The sequence below is a fragment of the Brugia malayi genome, assembly GCF_000002995.4.
Source record: "Brugia malayi strain FR3 genome assembly, contig: Bm_v4_ChrX_scaffold_001, whole genome shotgun sequence".
NCBI classification, from domain to species: Eukaryota; Metazoa; Nematoda; class Chromadorea; order Rhabditida; family Onchocercidae; genus Brugia; species Brugia malayi.
Genome location: NW_025062479.1, coordinates 21,142,826 through 21,163,329, shown reverse-complemented (window position 1 = coordinate 21,163,329; position 20,504 = coordinate 21,142,826). Strand labels below are relative to the sequence as shown.

Below are 20,504 nucleotides of genomic sequence, written 5' to 3'. Positions count from 1 at the left end.
AATTTAAAAAATCACTTGCAAACATCAATTATGAATTAAATTTATGATCGCATATGCTGAAATAACTTCTTCCCATATAATATTGCTAATATAACAAAAATACCTTATTAGTCTGATATGATAAACTTTATATTTTAGTTTTAGTTTTTACTCTATCTATGTTTTAATCATAGTTTCCAATTTTTTTTTTTTTTTTTTTCATTAAAATCTTTTATCGTTTTAATAAGTAGAATGGATTGTTACTGATTATCATTATTATAACTGTTGTTATCACACAACCATACGAGCATCTATTTACCCTTCAACAAGATTAATGAGGTATTTGGACATATCCGTTAGAATTTATCCCGATAATAAATTAATTTTTGATAAATGATAGACTGAATAATAATAATATAAAGTAATCTTTTTTATCACCGATAATTTTTTATGAGATTTTTAAAACTTCTATCTTAAGATAATATGTTATCATTGTTATCATCGTTTGATAAAGTCTCTCTCTCTCCCTTTGTTCACTTTCTCTTAATTTGAAAGTCAATAAGATTATCAAATGGGAGTATTGAATAACAAGAGAGTAAAAGAGAGAGATAGTAAAAAAAGAAAGGGACAGGAAGGAAAGAGAAGAATAAAAAGGATTATTTATGGTACTTCAAGTTTCTTGTTATAGCTATTCGCGCTGAGATTTTTTTTTTTTTTCGAATCTTTCTGCTTAAGCTTCATACTTTAAAAAAAAGGAAAGAAAGAAGTTATATAATTACATTTCCTTATCACTACTTGTTTTTACTCTTTACTTACTTATTATCATTTTATTAACACTACTTCTGTTCTGTTAAATTCCACATATTATACAGGTACGAAAGTTTAATAGAGTGATAAATTTTTTACAGAATGAAAGGTATTGATAATAAAATAGTAGTGATGATAAGGAGTTAGAAATAAATAATAATTTGTTATCAAATGATGTTAACAACATAACCGGTTTCGCTCATTCTTTGATTATCCACAAAAGTAGTAATATATACATATTTTTTGCAGGAATGAAAAAGACTGGAACAGATGTTACAACCACAATATGAGTTTACGACGAGTTGCGCCTCGTCAAATACGGTACAGTTTTTTTCCGCTTTTCATCTTCGTGCATTGTTGTACTTTCAATCACTTTTTTTTTTTTTTTTTTTCTGTCTCTCTGAAGAAGAATCAAATATAAATTTAAAATAAAATGGATAAAAATTAGTCATTTATATAATTTGTTTGTTTGTTTTTTGTGGTTATTGATATCATTAAATTTTGAGGCGCGGTTAAATAATAAATAGCCTATATTGTTTTATCGGGCACTTTAAAACTAAATAATGATGCTAGCAGTGGTGTCAATTGTTTACTGCTGTAAAGTGATCCCACCAGGGAGACTAGCTTGAGTTTTCAATTTGATGTAAGAAGTTCAAGAAATGAAATTGAGCAAGAAATATAAGTAAAAGAATGGTGAAAAGTAAATGAGAGAGAGAGAGAGAGGAAAGGAGGGAGAGAGAGAGAGAGAAAATGGTAGAGGAATTGGCTGTGTGATAATAATTTTGAAAGCATTTCGTAAATTGAAGAGGTACATTCATTCTCAGCTCGATGTTATTTCGGCTGGTTCCATATCACTGACAAACTCGATAGTGTGGATGTTGATGATAAGATGATATTCGAGAGTGGGCAAACCTGATGTTAGCAGCTGTTAGTTCATCTTTCCAATTTTCTTATCTAGAATATTTTCGATTTGATTAGCATTGATAGGAAAATCGCTTGTATCTTATCGTCCTGTTTTTTTTTTTCTTTTTAAAATTTTCATTCTAAGTTTAGTTATCATTTAAAAGATCTGGAAAATATCCGTTCTCTTGCTCTCTCTCTCTCTCTCTCTCTCTCTGTGTGTCACTTTGTTAATATCAAAGACTACATTCTTATTTATTGTTCCACTTTGGTAGACTTTTACTTTCTTATTTATTTACTGTTAGTGTTTTTTGTTTTTACTTTAATAGTATCTCTTTCTAACAATCTAACTGAAAGTTTTTGGATTATTGCACCAAATTGAGGTCAAAGATTCAGATTAAATCTTGATCTTATTATATTTCTTGCTAGAGAACTTTATTACAATAAGGCTTTAAATAAGTTTAATTTTTTTAAGCCATTAATTTTGTAAATTTTGAAATTGTTGAAAGTAGGAAATTTTATCTTTTAAAATGTGAATATATTGTTCTCATTTAAAAAAAAAAGTGAAAATTGACGCAGAAGCGTGTCATATTTAAAAAAAAAAAAAGTGATGGAAAGGTTTAGCTGCATAGTGAGTGATTATTAAAAAAAAAAAAAAAAAAAGCTACTTTCTACTTATCAAAATAAATATGATACTGATAACATCAAACACTGATAGAGAAACAAATACTGAATTTCACTTGGAATATCACTTAATTAAAGTATCTTTCTTAAATTCAAGAATATATTTTATTTGAATAGCATTTAAAAAAAGTCATTTGAGCTTAAATGTCCTTACTTAATCCTAGCAAAAACTTCGAATTATTTTTTTGTTTTCTTCTTTATTTTTATTTTTCTTTCGAAAAATGTGTATTCAAATTATTTTTGTTATTCTATGAAAATTCTATCATTTTTTTCACATTTAATTTTTTACTTGTCAATTTGAATTCTCTGATGTGCAATGACAAACGACGAAGTTTGGATTATATTTCTCTAATTAATATGCGGCAAAAGATTTTTCACCCCTTGAGATTTCTTAAAATCCCCAAAAGTGCAAATTGCAATATTTGATTAAGTCACATTTTTTAAAAGAAGTTAGACATTTTTTTTTTTCGAAAGCTTTATATTTCTAGCAAAAATTTCTGTTTCCTTTGTCATATAGAAATTTGACTTTGAAATTTGAAATCCATGAAGAAGGGAAACAAATGAATTGTTAATTTATTATACTTGACTTTCTAAAGCTAATAACCAAAATATTTGATACGAATTTTGAGCATTTTTATGCCATTTTCTTTACGTGCGCTTTTGATATTCCATCTTTCTATATTATTCGTTTTTTTTTTTTTTTTTTTTTTTTTGCGCCAGATGTAAAAGATGCGCTTCAATTGGCAATGATGTAAAACTTTCATTAATCAAGACACATTAAAGTTATAAGTAAAAATAAATTTAAACAAATAAATATACTGAAAGGTAAGACTAAAAAATTATAACTTTTTTTCACCAAAAACAAATAGAATAATTGCATACACCTTTGGATGATCAAAAATTAAATACAATAAAGGATTATCACCATTTTTAGTATCATAAAATGAAGTATTAAACACAGGATCAAACAATAAAAACAATAAATAACCATCCAAAACAGGAACAGATAATAAAAAAGAAGTCAAATAAGAAGTTCAGTTAAAGTAACCGCGTGATGATATTTATTTTCTTTCACAATAAATTACCAGACAAGAATTTATCTTGACCTCGTGACCTGAATATAATTGAATAGTAGTGCTTTCTCGTTCACCCTTAACTTACTTTCTCCATATCCTGTCTTTCTTTAAATTGCATTTTGAAATATTATTGAATTTCTGTTTTTTTCATAAAATTCAATTACAATGTATTTCAGGTGAGTAGTGTGTTTAAACTAAGAAAATATTTAATTAGGGATAAATAAATTTAATAAATTTGAATTTGAATTCAGTTTAAGTCTAGACGTTGCAGATCAAATATGGGTGGACCGGGAAGTGGAATGATACCAAAAGGAGTTGGTGCTCCCCCGCCACCTGGAATGGATCATCGTCGTGGAAAATTGATGTGTATCAAAGTTCGAATGCTTGATGATTCTGTTGGTGTATTTCATTTAGGGGTAAGGATACTGCTTCCCATTTAAATTAACTTGTGTAAACATAAGATAGCATCGTTATTTATTGGTTTTTAAATTTAAACTGAATGAAATTATGTTGCCGAAAAAAAATTAAATTAAATAAATTACGGAAATTTGTTATGAAAGCGAAAGTAAGGTTAGTTAGTTTCATTTAATCAGCAAAATGATAATGTCTCCGTTTAGATTTAAACTGCATTATACTAAATAAAATTAATTTGAAACGAAATACACTGAAATAAACTAATGCTGCAGCATAAAGCACTTGGACAGGCATTATTCGATGAAGTATGTCGTCATTTGAATCTACTCGAATGTGATTATTTCGGTCTTGAATTTACCGACTGCTATGGCAATCGTGTATGTTTGATTTCATTTGCTTTCATTTCTTCGAGTTATTTGAATTAAATTTAAAACAAAGTTTACTTAAGCTAAGTTGAGATTTTAAATTAAACTATTTCTTTTCGTTTTCCTTCTCCTATCTATTATTATTAAATTATCCATGGTATTTGTGATTGAACTTTTAGTGTTGGTTAGATAAAGATAAACCTATCTTACGACAAATCACAACAACTCATAGCGATGCTCGTTTCTATTTTATCGTCAAATTTTACACACCAAATCCAGCTGATCTTGTTGAAGAATATACGAGGTTTCTTTTTTTAATTTCATTGATGATTTTTATGAAAATTTTTCAGTGTTAAAAAAGTGCCAATTTATTTTTTTTACATTCAGGTTTTATTGAATATATTACTGAAGTTCATTTCACCAAAACCATTTTTTTTTTTTGTTTATTGATAAACTGATATGATAATGCGTTCTTCACTTTTTACACTTTTTACTATTTCAACTCTTCATCTTCCTTTTTCATTTTTGCTTTCTTCTCGTATTGTTGCATTATACATTATATACTGGTTGCTTCAGATTACCGTTTATTATTTATTCTACAAAAGCTCATAAACGCCTAAATTTCTACTTTTTTTTTTTTACTTTCACAGTTATAAATGTAACCTTTTATTCATGTAATGTTAGTTCATACAAAAACTTTTCAAGGAAAAATTGGATATAATTTTCATCTTACTTTCAGGTATTTATTTGCCCTACAAATTAAACGTGATCTTGCAATGGGTGAACTATTATGTAATGAAAATACAGCTGCGCTTTTGGTTTCATATATTGTCCAGTCGGATTGTGGTGATTTCGCAGCCGAAGACTATCCCGACGATAGTTATTTGTCAAGTGCGCGCTTTATACCTAATCAAAATACCGAATTCCAGAGAAAAGTTATGGAGAATCATATGAAATTGATGTATGTATGTTCAAATGTTTTAAAATAAAAATTTGTTAAATAAAAATTCTAGGAGAGAAAAAAGACTGAAAATTTAAACGATTTTTTTAATTTTTTAAGTATGATTTAAATTGTTACTGTTTTTTTAGCATAAATTATTCATATAATTATGGATTTTTTGAAGCTATGAAAATTTTAGTGGCATGAGTCCCGGTGAAAGTGACTTGACTCTTCTTGAAACAGCACGACGTTGTGACTACTATGGCGTGAAGTTGCATGCTGCTAAGGTATGTTTGAACTTTTTTTTTTTGTTCATAAAAATTTTAATTGAAATTTAATATGAAGAAAATGATAAGATTTGTTGGTAAACAAATTTTCATAATATTTTATCATGTACACAATCACACTTGTGATAAAATATGAAAAATTAATTCGAAAACAGTGTATAACTGATAATTTTGCATTTCGTGTATTCAGTTACCGTGGGACAATCAAGTTTTCAGGATGTGGAAGGTACTGAAGTGAACCTAACAATTGCTCATATGGGTATTCGGGTGTTTCATCAGTTTCAATGTGTTTCGACATTCTCTTGGGCTAAAATCCGGAAATTATCATTTAAACGTCGTAAACTGCTAATAAAGTTGCATCCGGAAAATTATGTAAGATAATATTGTTGGAAAAAATCTTGATTACCTCTTCAAAACTGAAATACATTCTATAGTCAAGTTCTGAGCTTTAATTTAATTCTTTCGTAATGTGAGAAGCAGTTTTAAGTTAGATCAATAATGTATCCATTTGATTACTGTAAGTTATTAAAATTTCATTTCATATTTTAACACTCCGTAACATCAGCATATTCCAGAACACAGAACATTAGAAAGTAGGAAATAATCGTAGTTACGAGTTAGAGGCAAAGATTTAATAAAGATAATATGATGACTTCACTGATTATACTCGAATAGAAATTCATACAATCCAAGAAAGTTATTTTACGAGATTTTACTTGACTTCATTTTATTTTTGCAGCAGTACTATAAAGAAACGATTGAATTTTTATTTGAAACTAGAAATGAGTGCAAAAATTTCTGGAAGAAATGCGTGGAGCATCATACATTTTTCCGTTGTATCGAAGTATTGCCAGTGAAAAAAACACGTGAAGGTCGTTTCTTCAGTAAAGGTTCCGCTTTTAGGTATGCATTTTGAATTTCTCTAATCACATTATTTTATTAAAGTTATTGGATATGTGAAATTAACGTATGAAGTGAAAGATACGTGATTATGCTTGTTCGTTTTACGTAGAGATGATATATGGTTGTTATTAAAAATTTGAGTTATTCTTTCCATTCAATATTTTTACAAATATTGGGCACTTTGAAATTCACAAATCAGCCAATAAGATAAGACTCTTTTTTACAGGTATCAAGGTAGGACTCAAAAGCAATTAATTGATTATACTCGAGAACATAGGAAACGACGTGAACCATTCACAAGGTTTGTCAAATGTAAAAGAGAAGAAAATGTTTGCTGTGTTTTTTTTTTTAAAATTTTCATTAATAACAAATAAGAAGGATTAAAGAGAGGTCTCATTTTTTTTTTTTTCTTTTAGGCCAATTAAATCAGGTCTTTCATCCTCATCAAATGGTCGATTTTCACGACCAGCTTTCTTTGATATGACTCATCCTGCTTATGCAACAGTTAGCGAACGTTCGGTGAATTTGATTGGTTCTGGAACATTGCCTTCCAGAAATGCACCAGTATATTGCATGAATGGAGAACGATCAATGAATCGTGGTTCATGTGTAAGTAACCAGAGTCATAGCCGTGGTACAGGTCAGCAACTAATGACAACAGGTACGATGAGTTACTTTCCCGGTGAGATAACTCTGAAAAACTATAGTACCACTATTGGTACTCGTAATCATCGCCATCGAAATTCGCAAAACTATCCAAGTAATAGTAGTGCTGCGGCTGTAAACAGTGAACGAATGTGTTTGAGTGATATGGAAAGTAATGATTTATGCTCATTAGCTGGTGGTAGTATCACAAATTCACGCTACAGACAGCAACAACATTCTGAATTTAAACCTTTGAAACAATCCACTGTTAAATCTGTAAAAGCAGGAGCAGTAGCAGTGACGAGTAAGACTAATAATATTGCTAATGCATCAGATAATGATGCTATCACATCGGTATCATTGCCAAATGTGCTCGGTGATGATGTACAAATTGTTTGTCGTGAATTTGAACTTAAATGTGAATGTCCACCTAAATCAGCATCTGGTGATAATTTTCTGGAACTACATCAACCACCTCGTGATTATGATAATATCAGTGAAGGCTCTTATAAATTATCCGATAATGAGTTACGATCAGCACATTCCGATATTCAAGCTGTTCCAGTGAATCCTGTTTATGCTACCACTTTTACAGCAAAACGTGTTGGTAATGTCATTGTCAAGAAGGTTGTTTCAAATACTCGTTCAACACCGAATACCACCGATGATGAAGATCCGCATAGCGAAAGACGATTAGGTAGTGGTGGAAGAAAAATAGAAGCAGGACGTAATCAACAAAATATTTCAGGACAGGTTTATCGTCAGGAATCATCTAAAAGTAATCAGGTTGAGATTGATGATGCAGATTCACAGCGACGATTCTATGCTGAAAGAAAGCATTCATCATCCGCACCAGCCTCATATGCGGAATATCCGTTGCATCAAAAATTAATACCTATCGAGATTGATGGGCCAAATGTTAATTTGGATGAACATAGAAAGCTAAGTGGTAGGAAAGAAATTAATAGAGTTTCAAAGGTGCATGGTAGCACTCCACCACAAATTCCAGTTCGTGCACCTATCACGAAAATTGAATCAGATTGTTGGCACATAACCAATGAACCTCAACCATCTGTTTCACGTACCAAAGAATTGCAACCAAAGCATTCGAAAATTGTATATACATCGAAAGGTACCATTTTGCAAAAGCCAAAAATAATTCCAGATGAGGATGATTTAAGTACCAGTGAGAACATTTATAGTAATGTTAGCTTCATCCATGCATCGGATAGCGGTCAAAGCTATATGACAATAGCTCAACCACAACAAGCTCCCAAAACTTACGGTGCAATTGGACCTTTATCGGGTAAAGTTATAACTAAGGATAATCTAGTAATCACTCCAGAAGGTTATCGAGAACGAAAACCGAAACCGGTGGTACCTCCGAAGCCAAAAAATTTTGTCTGCACTTCAGAAGCTGGTTTAATTGAATCGACTTCAGTTTCACGTGTACCGGAAATAAAACCAAATCATCCGGTAGTAAATCTTCAAAAAGAAACTTTTCCATCTTGTACGACATCATCAGGCATACGTGAACTGAATCGTCCAACGTTGATTTCGGTGCAAAGTGAGGATTATCCAGAAATTCAGAAATGTCATCTCTTTAACAGCGATATTCCGTACGTACTTACAATGCGTAATATATCCACTGAAGCTGAAGGTTCATTTTCAACTTTCAAAGATATTAGTACCAAAAGTACGGTTTCAGAGGTTTTAGCTAATACTGTTGAGAGCAGTAGTCAACATAGGTCACTGTCAGGTTCACGTAGTCCAGATAGCTTGAGGAGAAGAAAATCATTAGATTTGGTACCCAAAAAACGACTGCCTTCACCAGGTAATTTCTCTTCGCAAGATCATTCTTTATCACCTTCTACACCCGAATCTGGAGATGTGTTGGAATATTTGCTACGAAGACGAAATGTTGAGAAGTCCGCAATTGCAAAACGTGGTCGTCGCGGTGATCCACGTCGACAAACTCAACCTGTTCGTTTTAATATTCCATCAAATGAGAAAACTGAAAGACAACAAATTGGTGCAATATCACAGCCAAATTTAAATGATAACGATGATGAGGTAAAATGTGTGATGGAGAATGTTGAAAGAATGACGAAAGATTTGAAAGAAAATGAACGAATCTATACAAATCTAAATGTTAATTCTGATTTTAAAAGAGAAATGGAACGATCTTCAGAAACTCAAAAGGAAAAAAAAGAACAATCAGGAAGTAACGAGATAACAACTATCATCGGAAATGAATTCACAGATTCAGCTAATACTGATGATTTCCCACCACCACCACCGCCACCTCCTCCTCCGCCATCATTACCGATTGTTTTGAAGCAGTCAGTGCCATCAGAACCAATTACCGAAGCATGCATGCAAGAAAGTGTAGAAACATTACCCTACGCAGATGAATCAACCTCTTCTCGAGCATCTTGTGCTTCTAAAGATGAAACTGTGGATAATAAAATTTCATCAGCAACATCATCAACACTTAGAACGCCTACCGGTGTCTTGTGGACTGATTTTTAGATTGCTTATTTATTAATTCTGTTTATAAGCCAATGTTTGTGCATTGAACTGGTGGCGCAGCATAATTTTGCTTGAATCGAGAAAAAAGTATTAAGCTACAAGAAGTTAGCTGCTAATATGATTTGATCAATGAGTGAATTATTGTTACTTTGGAAAATTCATAAAATGAAATATTTAGCAAAATGAATTTTTATTATATAATTAAAAGTTACGCTGCTTTTTTCTGGCATTTTTCTTCTCCTTTTATTTTCATTAACGAGCTTTTCCTATGCATATAATTAATCATTTTTATTGGTAGAGAATCAACATTGAGCAAATTTCACTTCATATAAACTTGCCAAGGAAATCATTTTACAAAGTTGAAAATTAATTTGATGAAGAATTTCAAAATTCAAACTTTGAATAAAAGAAGAAAATTCTAAATGAAACCAAACGAATTAAACGAATATGAACAACTTTTTAAATTGACAAATTTTTACTTAAATTCCAAAATTATAATCATAAAACGTATAAATGCTCATTGTTGCTTCTTATAAGATTGGATGATAATACTTAATGAATTTTTTCATTAATATGTACAAGAAAAAAAAATATTTTGCTGAATTTTTATTGTTATTATCGTTGTTTTGTAAAAAAAAAGAAAGGATAAAAATTGTTTTTGCTAAGAGAAATCTCTTAAAATTAAATAAAATTTGAAATAATTGTCCAATAAATACGCAAAACACTGGAAATTAAACAGATTTGGTAAGTTAATTTGTAAAGTAATATCAATATTATTATTGCTTGTAGTTTATTGTTTGCTTCTTTTATTATTGCTACCTCTATTGTTGTTGTCTTTGCTTTCGTTGTTGTTGTTGTTATTGTTTCTCTGCTGCTAATATTGTCATCGATTCTCATTGACATTTTCTCTGGACAATGGAAATGATTGAAAGCTTGTCGCTTGGCTTCTTTTCCACCATTTTGAACAGACACATATCTTTGCTATTCATCATTATTGGTATTGGTATTGTTGTTGTTGTTGTCATCGTTGTTGTTGTTGTTGTTGTCATCGTTGTTGTTGTTGTCATCGTTGTTGCTGTTGTTGTTATATTTTGATTGACATCACTGATGATAGTTGGAGACAATTCGTTTAACTTTCCGTGCTGGTGCTACTGCTTTTGTGTTACTACTACTACTACTACTACCACTGCTACTGTATGCTTTTGTTTTCAAAGTACGATTTAACGCACATATTTTATGTTTAAAATTTTTTTGAAATTTGAAATGAAAAGTTTGATGCTATCCATAAGTTAACTATTAACTTTCGTCTTAAATAATTTGTAAATTTCTTCAATACAAGAAAGAATTATGGTACAGATGGATGAATCCGATCATGGAATTAACAAGTTTTCGTATTTAACATTTTTTTAATTTATTTTTTTGAAATAAAATAAATTTAGAACGAATGTGACGATTTGTAAGTAAACTGTATGTATATAATCATTTTGTTTCATTTTTTTTTTAATTAATCTTATTCTTTTAAGTTAATTTTTAATTCGATTTTTTTTTTATTAAAACTGCTCAAAAATGCTATTGCTTCTGCTATTTATTGTTGTATAGAAGAATGGAAAATAATTTGAAAGAAAAAAAAAAGAAAGAAAAGAAAAGAGTAATAGAGGAATAAAGGAAAGAAATGATACGAATTCAAAATATTCACCGGTAGATGACGATGGTATCCTTTAATAATTAGACTTTGCCAATTACATTGCTATGTATAAATAATATATATGTTATTACTTATTAAACTGATTAAAAAATTTGCATAACTTATCAATGTAATTGTTCATATCATCCATTGTTAGAACATTCTATTGTATTTATAATACTTAAAAATTTTAAAATGATTTGAGTAAAAATATAATTGAAAGAGATCAAAAAAGAAAAACAAACAATTTTAATCTCCTCTTCGAGGCCATATTAATGATATTCTTAAAGCTAACAAAAAAAAAAGAAAAAAAAAAAGCAAAAAGAAATTCCCTGGAATAGGTGTGTTTCATATAAATTTGCTCACTTTTTCCTTCAATCATTAAAATTTTGCGCTGTCAATTTGAAATAAAAAGGAATAGATAATATCAAAAGAATGAAATTCGTAAAAAGTGAAAAAATAAAATTTTCTTAAATCTTTAAAGTTGAAGTAAAAAAGATTAATGAAGCAGTTTTTGTGCAAAAAATTTTGATTACTTTTTATTTCATGATTTCATTTGAAAGTTTATTTTGAATTAATTGCTAATTTTGCTGCAATCATTATTTGAGGAGGAAAGACGTAATATGAAATGTTAATTTTTTGTGATATAATTGGGACGAAGGTTCGTTTGACTTTTTTCCAAATATTCAATTAAATCGATTGCATATTCGATCATCATTATAAAGTTGAATTCAATAGATTTTAGTGAAATAAAGTCAAAATTAAAATTGTGAAACTATAAATACTTATTGATTTTTTTCTTTTACCAAAGTTATGTATTAAATGAATTTAATAGTAATATTCTACTACAATCCATCTTATTTAACTAAAAAAAAAAAACGAGAAAATATATAACACTTATTGAGTTCAAAGTTCAAATTTCAATTAGTGTTTGCGCTGTATTTTATTTTCTGCTTTTCTTTTTGAGAAATTTCAATTTTTTGCATTGATTTTATTGTATGTAATGCTATTTGGTAATGTATTCTTCATTCAGTTCATGCAGGTCTTTCTTTATGATATATTTTTATGCTAATTTCTAGTCTTATTTGCTCAATTTAATTCATATTGTCACTATTTTAACTATACTAAAATAATTTTAATCATTTTTGTGTCCGAATTTTAAGCAAAATTTAATTTTTACCGTAAACAAAATGCTCTAATGATGCTTTTATTTCATTAGCACTTTTTCAAAATTAAAATTCATTATGCTGTAAAAAAGAAAATGGTTGGAAATTAAGATAAAATAATTTTACAAAGTTTTTTTTGAATTTTTTTGATTGAACAACTGATTTAATATACTCTATGCTATTGTATTAAGTGTTACACTTGCATTTATGATCCTGAAATATCAATTATTTAATGATATAATTCTGAGAATAGATTTTACAACTGTACCAATTTTCATAAAAATTACACTATTACTTGTTTCTAAATCTTTGTAAGGTTTTATTGACATCCTTGCATGCATGCATGCATCCTTATGTGATTCAAATCCATCTGTGTATTAGCTGATCATTCAGTATACATGCAGAATATATGTCCAGTAAATCTACTCTCATTTCACTTCATTTTTGCATATTTCTATTCTCCTTTTCCTCTTCAACAAAATCAAAGACAAATCAAGAATTTTCCTGTCAATTTTATTTATTTATTTATTCATTCACCTCAAAATGTTGGTATTGAGTGACAATTTTAAAGCAAGTAAAAACTGTAAAATGGACGGTCCATCTAATCCATTTATTTTTATTTCAAATTATCCCATTAAAATAAATTTTATTGATTTCACAAAGCGCCGCTATATTCTTTTTTTTTTTTTTTTAATTTATTTATTGCTATTTTTTTCCTTCTTTTATACAGTACTTTTAGTCCAAAGTAATAAAATTAGATTGCTCTTTGATTTGAACTTTTATTTTTCGTTTTGTTACTCATAAAAGAGGACAAAAGAAAAGAAAGAGAAATATATAAATGTTATGAATGAAATGTAACATTTATTTACAAGTCTGAAACAAAGTGCTGTTTATCATTTTCTGCATTCAAAAAATTTGAAAATTACTAACTTATAATTTTTCCATTGTATGTTTTATACTAATGCATGTTTTTTTTTCGTTCTTAAAAATCAAAATTTTGAAATTTTGTGTCAAATGTTTCCTTCATCAGAAATATCTGCATGGATACTTAATTAAAAATGAATAGTTTCAATGTTGGATGAATGGAAATTAAAATTGAGCAGTGAAATTTGATTAATTTTATTAGCTATATTTGAGTTGTGGAAAGTTCGTTCTTTCTAGAACAACAAAAGAAAAAATTTGTCGACGAATGTTTCTTTGTAGCAATTAATTTCAAAATTTGTTTTTCTTTTAATTGAAAGGATAGATGCAGACCAGTGGTAATATAATAATGCGTTTTAATAGGCTTTTGAAATGATTTGTGATATTAAAAAAAAAAAAAAAATATTGCAAATAATAACTCGAGAAAATGCATAAAATTTGAATTTAATTTGTTCAAGAGTTTGAAACAAGATACAGTTACTATTTTCTGCTTTCAGAATTTAGAAATTATTAATTTTTAGCTACTTTTATTAAATGTTTTATTCTGATGGGTGTTTTCTTTTCTTTTTTTTGTCAAAAATCAAATTTCTGAAATTTCATTTCAAATGTTTATCTCATCCATAAATATTTCTGGCGATATTTAAAAATGGACTATTTCAGTATCGAATGATCGTAATGATGACGATGATTCGGAATCGGATTGTTCACCAGTTCGTCTGTCAAAAGTTATCAAGCAAAGTATCAATTCAACCACTGCTGATGATTTTATTATCAACTCAATGGAGCAAAAACAGTATGAATAAATTTGTCTTTTATTATTATCACATTTTTAATTGAATATTTTCATTTCTATCAGAATAAAAAAAATACAATAATATATGGTATCATTATAAAAATTTGGTATCTTTTAAAATGGTACCAAATGGTACCATCAATAATGAAAATTTTGTTTTATTTATTATACTATTGATTTTGTTTAAATACTTAAAATAAGCTATTAAAATCAAATTTATTTTATAACTGGATCCATATTAAATCCGAATTCCAAGCTGATCAGTGCAACATTATTAAATGAATCAAGTGATAGTGGTGCAATAACAATCTCCGACAGCGATTCAAAACGATCACATATAGGTAATCTTTTTGAAATCAAACAGAATAAAAATGAGAGAAAGACAAAAATAAGTATTCAAGTGCTGCATTTAAATTTTAAATTGATATTCGATTTTTTTTTTTGCAGTTTTAAAATAATAAATAATTCATCTTTAAAAGAATTTTAAAACTTCATCGAGTTGAATGAACGAAACTGGCAGATGCAAGATAACTATTTACAGTGTCATAGGTCTTCTGATAAATCGTTTATCCATTCATTATTATATCACTATAAGGCATCATTTCATGCCATATCATCTAAAATCGTATCATATCATATCATGTTATATTATTATCATATCATATCATTATCATACTATATTGCATATCATATAATTTGTTTAAAATTTTTTAGAGAATGATGAGAAGAATTATCCATTTTATCGATCAGTAAGTAGTGAAGACGTTATCAATGATCAGCAATCAATGTTAGAGTCATATTCGAGCCAAGATTTTGAGCACATTTTTATGCCAAAAGTAGGACCAAATAGCTTTAATCAATACACTTAATATTATATTTGTAGCTTCTTTGTCAATTTTCCGGATCTTCGGATCAGTCATAGAAAATTTTTTAGATCGGTCATAAATCTTTATTGTTTATGTAAATTCCTAAAATAGAATTTATTGAAAATTTTTTCAAATTTTTGAAATTTATTTTTAGCAGATGAATCCGAAGTGTTTTGATGTACTTAAAGATATTGTTATGCTAGAAAGGACAACTGTCTTCGATCTAAAAATTCTTACAGAGGTTATTTACTACATTTATTTTTTAGTTTTCATAAATTTACTTGATGATTTGATGGTAGTGTAACATCTGTTGCTTTATACTTGGAGAACATATAATCTATTATAAAAATAATGTTTAACCTTTTAAATTACATGTAGTGGAATTTAATTAATTGAAATTAGAATGATGCAACCAAGTACTAACTTATTATATATTTTTATTTACTAATATTTATCATTGCTTGATAAGCATTAAAAACTCATTTATACTCACTTATGAACTATTAAATGAATCATTCATTAGCTTTTGCTTTTGGCATCTATGAATTAGCACCGAAAATTTCTGTTTAAAGGATTTTTATGAAATATTACCGGAAAGAGCATTATCATGCGGAAGAGCACTAGTAGATTTGTTTCTTGATTTGAATTCTCTTCAACGATTTCACAATGATCATCTTGATACGTTGGAAGTTGTCATCAAGAATTGGTATACGTATCCTTTTTTCTTTTCTTCTTTTTAGGCAATGCTTCAAATGTTAACAAAAAACTTCGAATTTAAAGTTTTTTTAGAAATTTACAATTTAATTGAAAGAATTAACATGAATAATTCATCCATGCTAAAGTGATTTTGCAATTTGTTTAGTGTATAATAGAATTTTAGGGCAGATTGCTTAAGAAATGCTAATCCGGAACGACCTTTAGTCGGAGATCTCCTGTTATGTTCGGTACATAATGCTTTGCAATATTATCGGTTAGTTTCATTTCATTTATCACAATTCCATTGAGCTTCTCAACAACATTATTTCTCTTCTTGCCTTCATAGCTATATTAATTTTTGACTGAGAAAATATATTAAAATTTATTCAATAGATATGTTAGTAATTTAACAATCCCAAAAACGCATTTTTAATATCACCATGCAACCAAGCGCTTTTGTCCTTATGCTTTCGTCTACTTTCAATTGATAAAACTATGTATATTGTTGAATCATTACAAATCATTGTTTCTTTGAAATAATAGGGTGATTTTTCTTTTTTTGTTTATCCCAGCATTTCAAACATTTTAACTGTTTTACCTACTTTTATTTATTTAACCATCGTCTTCTGTTTACTTATTATCAATAGTGTTCTATCAAATAAATTTCAATTAATTTTTTGCAGTTTGCAATAAATTGATAACCAATTTGAAATAAAATAGTAAATTTCTTAAATTTTAGGCGTATTATTTAGTCTTCTACTGCAAACATGCACACATATTCGAATAGAATGTTAAACAAAAATGGCAAATTTAAATTAAATAAAATTATCAATTAATCAATAATTATGTTTTCATATCTTTTCCTGTTTACAGAAAATTTGTACAAAGTTCTCCAATTTATTTGGCAGCTATTGATGAATTAACTCGTATTAATAGCACTTTTGCTGATTCTCTCATTAAACTTCAAATGAGAAATTCTTACAGTTGTAGCATTAATTTTTTAATGCTAAAAGTAGTGCATCGTATGGTTGTATGGCAAAATGTAAGTTTTTTTTTTAACTAAAATTTATTATGCTTAAAAAGAAAATAATGTAAACTTATAATTATATAATAATACAAAATAAAAGTTAAGAGGTTTAATCATTCATTTTAAATTTTGAGGAAATTTTGCATATAATTTAATGGTACAATTTAGTTGCTTGGAAGAATGATTGCTGCACTTCTGGAAGAGAGTGATGAAGATAAGATAGCATCACAGCTGAGTAGTTGTCGAGTTGCTGTGGAAAAGGTTCATAATGAAATTAAATTAAATTTAATTATTTATTAGAGTAAACTTTTGACATAATTTTTTAGATGAACTTTCTAAAATGATTAGCCATTCGAATATGATTTCAGTGTTTCTTTAATATTCTTTTTTTTTTTTTCAACAAACATTTATTTAGGTTGCATCATTTAACACTGAGAAAAAATTAACGCTGGAAGGATTGGTCCATTTTACAAAATTCGTTGAACTTGGAAATGATTTAAATATTGTTGATGGATTAACCGATCCAAATCGAGTAATCATCATAAATCTCACATATAAATTATATCTTTTGCATTTTTTCATTCAATTATTTTCATATACATTGTATTTTAATTAATTTCGTCCATTTCACACATTTTACTTTCATGAATTGATATGCTTAAATTTTATATTAATTAATTGAATCATTGCAAATAATTTATTGTAGTATTCTAACTGAAGTAAAACAACCATTTTTTTTTTTGATTAAATTACAAAACTGAAACAAACATTAATTAATTAAATCTGACAATGGTCTAAAGATTTATATTTTCACGTCATTAATATCATTTGTAATTGAAAACACTGCAATTTATGGCACTTTTAACAGAATTTCCAAAACACAGTTAAAAGTTAAATATTTGTCTACGATTAAGTTCTTTTTTTTTTTAATTTTTGTTTGATTTGTTTTTGCAAGTATACTTCGCCATGTAAAGTTAAAATTTCATTTTCAGCGTTTCATACGCCAAGGTTGGTTATGTAAATGGACGAAACGTGGTTTTATACCTCATGCTATTATACTTTTTAATGATGCATTATTATTTGCTTACCGATCACAAACGGATGGTTTTATACGTAATGCTTTTCTACCGTTACGTGCAATGACGGTAAACGTTTTTTTTTTTTTTTTTTTTAAGTCATATTTGGCTCCTACGCATGATTAAAATTTAGTTTTGTTACTTTTTTTTTTTTTATTAGCATATTTATAGGTAGAAGAAGGTGATGCATTGCATGTTGTCACTGATTCAACTATTTGTCTTACCATAAAAGCGGTTAATCGTACATTCTTGTTATCTAGTGATTGTACAAGAATGAGAGATCTTTGGCTTGAAGAACTAACGAAAGCTATTCGAAATGCTAAACATTCCAATATTGAAGAATTACCTCAAACTGAAACTTTTGGTTACTTTTAATTTTTACTCAATTTTTTTGGGTACAAAAAGTAAAAAGTAAAATAATTCAGTATTTTCGTAATTTAAAAATTATCAACAATGAAATTCCATTAGTAAATGGATTAAATTAAAACGATTGGATGATTACTAATTTTCAAAAAGAATCATCCAATTCATATAAACCAAACTTTACAATGATAGGAATATCGAAAAATTGCTACAGTCATTTGCATCATTTCTCAAATTTGTTTTAAATTATTATTATTAAATTTGATTTCAGTTTTTCTTATTTATTTATTTTATTGTTCAAAAAGAAACACATATTTCACTTTCAGCATAATGCATAAAATTTCTACTTTCTTACGTATTTACTTATTTGTTAATTGCAGTAATAACGGAAGGAAGTTTAAATGATAAATTTACGCACAGTCATAATATGTGGGAAAAGTATGAACCAACTAATGCGTTTGGTTTGTTGTTATTTTTCATTTTTATAATTTAATATTTGATCTTTTTTCATTTTTACAGTTTAATACTTACTGTAAAACCTTTTTAAATTATATCACAATTTAAAATTATATCATAAAAAAATAAATTATATGTTATGTTATTAAGTAATAGCTGTAAATTTAGGAAGTTGAAAAATTTTTTCGAATATTCAAATTCTAATAAAAGTATGAAATTTTTTTTCTATAAAATTTAATACTTTAAATCATCTTTTTATTTTAAAAGAAAAGTACAATTGTTACAGTTTGTTTAATTTTATAGGCACAAAAATAATTACAAATATGCCATATAGTACATTGGATGTATGTTGGCATCGTCATGCTACTTTAGGAATTAATGCAATTATTACGGTTAATTAATATATTATTCTAACTGATCTTTCAAAAATTTTATTTTAAAAGGATTACATTTTAATTTCTAGAAATTGATTTAACATTATTATTCTCCATTTTTTCAAGTTTGAGGAAGTTAACTTTTAATTTATCTTATTCTTTAAATCACCTTATTTAACTACCCCTTTTTTTAGGCTCCAGCTAATCAAATGTCTGGATATTTATTACGTAAATTCCGTAATTCTGCAGGATGGCAAAAATTTTGGGTTGTGCATGCAAATTTTGCACTTACATTCTTTCGATCACATCAGGTAATAATATCAATGCAACAGTATACTAAGTGACAAATTTACGATAATTGAATATGGCAATTTAAAATATTATTTATAAGAAAAATATGTTTAACAGTGATGTAAACTTAGCATGAAACAAACTTTCAAATTAGATCAGATAATCTAATCAATCAATCAATCAGTGGAGCGAAATAAATCATTAAATAGTTGACCTTAAAATTACTTATTAATAGAATGAATTTCAGGAGAAAGAAGCTGTAGCGGTATTGCCAATTATCAATTATCACATATCGTTACCACAGCTTAATGATAAAATTGATTATGATAATGTTTTCAAACTGTCGTATAATACACATTGTTATTTTTTTCGAGCAGATAGTTTGTATGCTTTTTCAAAGTAAGTTTATTAACGAATTTTTGTTTCTATCAGAATTTAATTGCTTATTTCATAGTTCAGATATGTCATTACTTCGATTCTAACTTTCTTTTAGCTATTGGAGTTATATGATAATAAAATTCTTCACTTTTTATCTTCTATTAAATTCCTTCTACATATTAAACTAGCAATTCTAAAATCTTAAAATAAAACTTTAAATTGGATTATGAAATTTTATATAATGTTCCAAATAAAAACGTATAAATGTTAAATTTGAAAGGCATTCTTTAAGGAGTGCAATTTGTTATTTTTGGAGAAAAATAAAAGTTTGCAATTCTATGTCGAAAAAAAAAAAGAATAAAATTATAAATTAAATATGAAAATACAAATTATTCAAATTCCAGATGGTACGAATGCATTCGTGAATCGACCATTAACAGTAGCCCACTGAATTTTATTGCAAGTTATCTGTCCAAATAGCATCACAATTTTTGTAACACCTACAGCTTGTCACCATTTTATTCTCGTAAGAAATATTTTAACAATTAAATAAGTAATATTGTCCGATAATAGTAATACAACTGCACTGCCATATCTTATATATATAAGATAAAATCCTCTATTTCTGATGTTTATTTGAAATACATAATTATCCGGCAAACTATATGATTAATTGATGCAATATATTTACCGACCGACATTTCGATCCATTCGTTTACTAAACATTCGTTCAAGGTTTGAGTGAATTATCAACTTACTTATTTCCTTTTTCAGCATCTTTGAACTAGCTATGTACAATAAGTCTCGTCTTTCTTTTTTTTTTTGAGATTTAATCTCGTGTGTATATCTGCTTATTTTTATGAAAAATCATATGATAAATT

At 27.8% G+C, this 20,504-nt stretch overlaps 2 protein-coding genes across 3 annotated transcripts; both read left to right on the top strand.

Annotated features, from left to right (window-relative positions):
* Window positions 1–1,072: 1,072 nt before the first annotated feature.
* Bma-frm-3 lies at window positions 1,073–9,532 on the top strand (the record flags this gene model as incomplete). 2 transcript variants are annotated; one of them, XM_043075623.1, is made up of 10 exons in its annotated part: window positions 1,073–1,107; window positions 3,718–3,862; window positions 4,133–4,237; window positions 4,405–4,529; window positions 4,965–5,186; window positions 5,365–5,452; window positions 5,669–5,824; window positions 6,192–6,355; window positions 6,582–6,656; window positions 6,772–9,532. In XM_043075623.1, 10 exons carry the CDS (start codon window positions 1,073–1,075, stop codon window positions 9,530–9,532), a joined length of 3,876 nt encoding a protein of 1,291 aa, XP_042931557.1. The 2 variants fall into 2 exon arrangements, with proteins under 2 accessions (XP_042931557.1, XP_042931558.1); XM_043075624.1 differs by lacking the exon at window positions 1,073–1,107 and having other exon boundaries at window positions 3,725–3,862.
* A 4,096-nt stretch (window positions 9,533–13,628) lies between these two features.
* Window positions 13,629–20,103, top strand: Bm4260 (Uncharacterized protein; the record flags this gene model as incomplete). Its single annotated transcript, XM_043075622.1, has 16 exons — window positions 13,629–13,641; window positions 13,964–14,096; window positions 14,361–14,437; window positions 14,811–14,932; window positions 15,117–15,203; window positions 15,535–15,668; window positions 15,843–15,932; window positions 16,532–16,700; window positions 16,854–16,946; window positions 17,101–17,217; window positions 17,678–17,830; window positions 17,933–18,125; window positions 18,884–18,972; window positions 19,149–19,265; window positions 19,493–19,644; window positions 20,028–20,103. 16 exons carry the CDS (start codon window positions 13,629–13,631, stop codon window positions 20,101–20,103), a joined length of 1,815 nt encoding a protein of 604 aa, XP_042931556.1.
* Window positions 20,104–20,504: the final 401 nt, after the last annotated feature.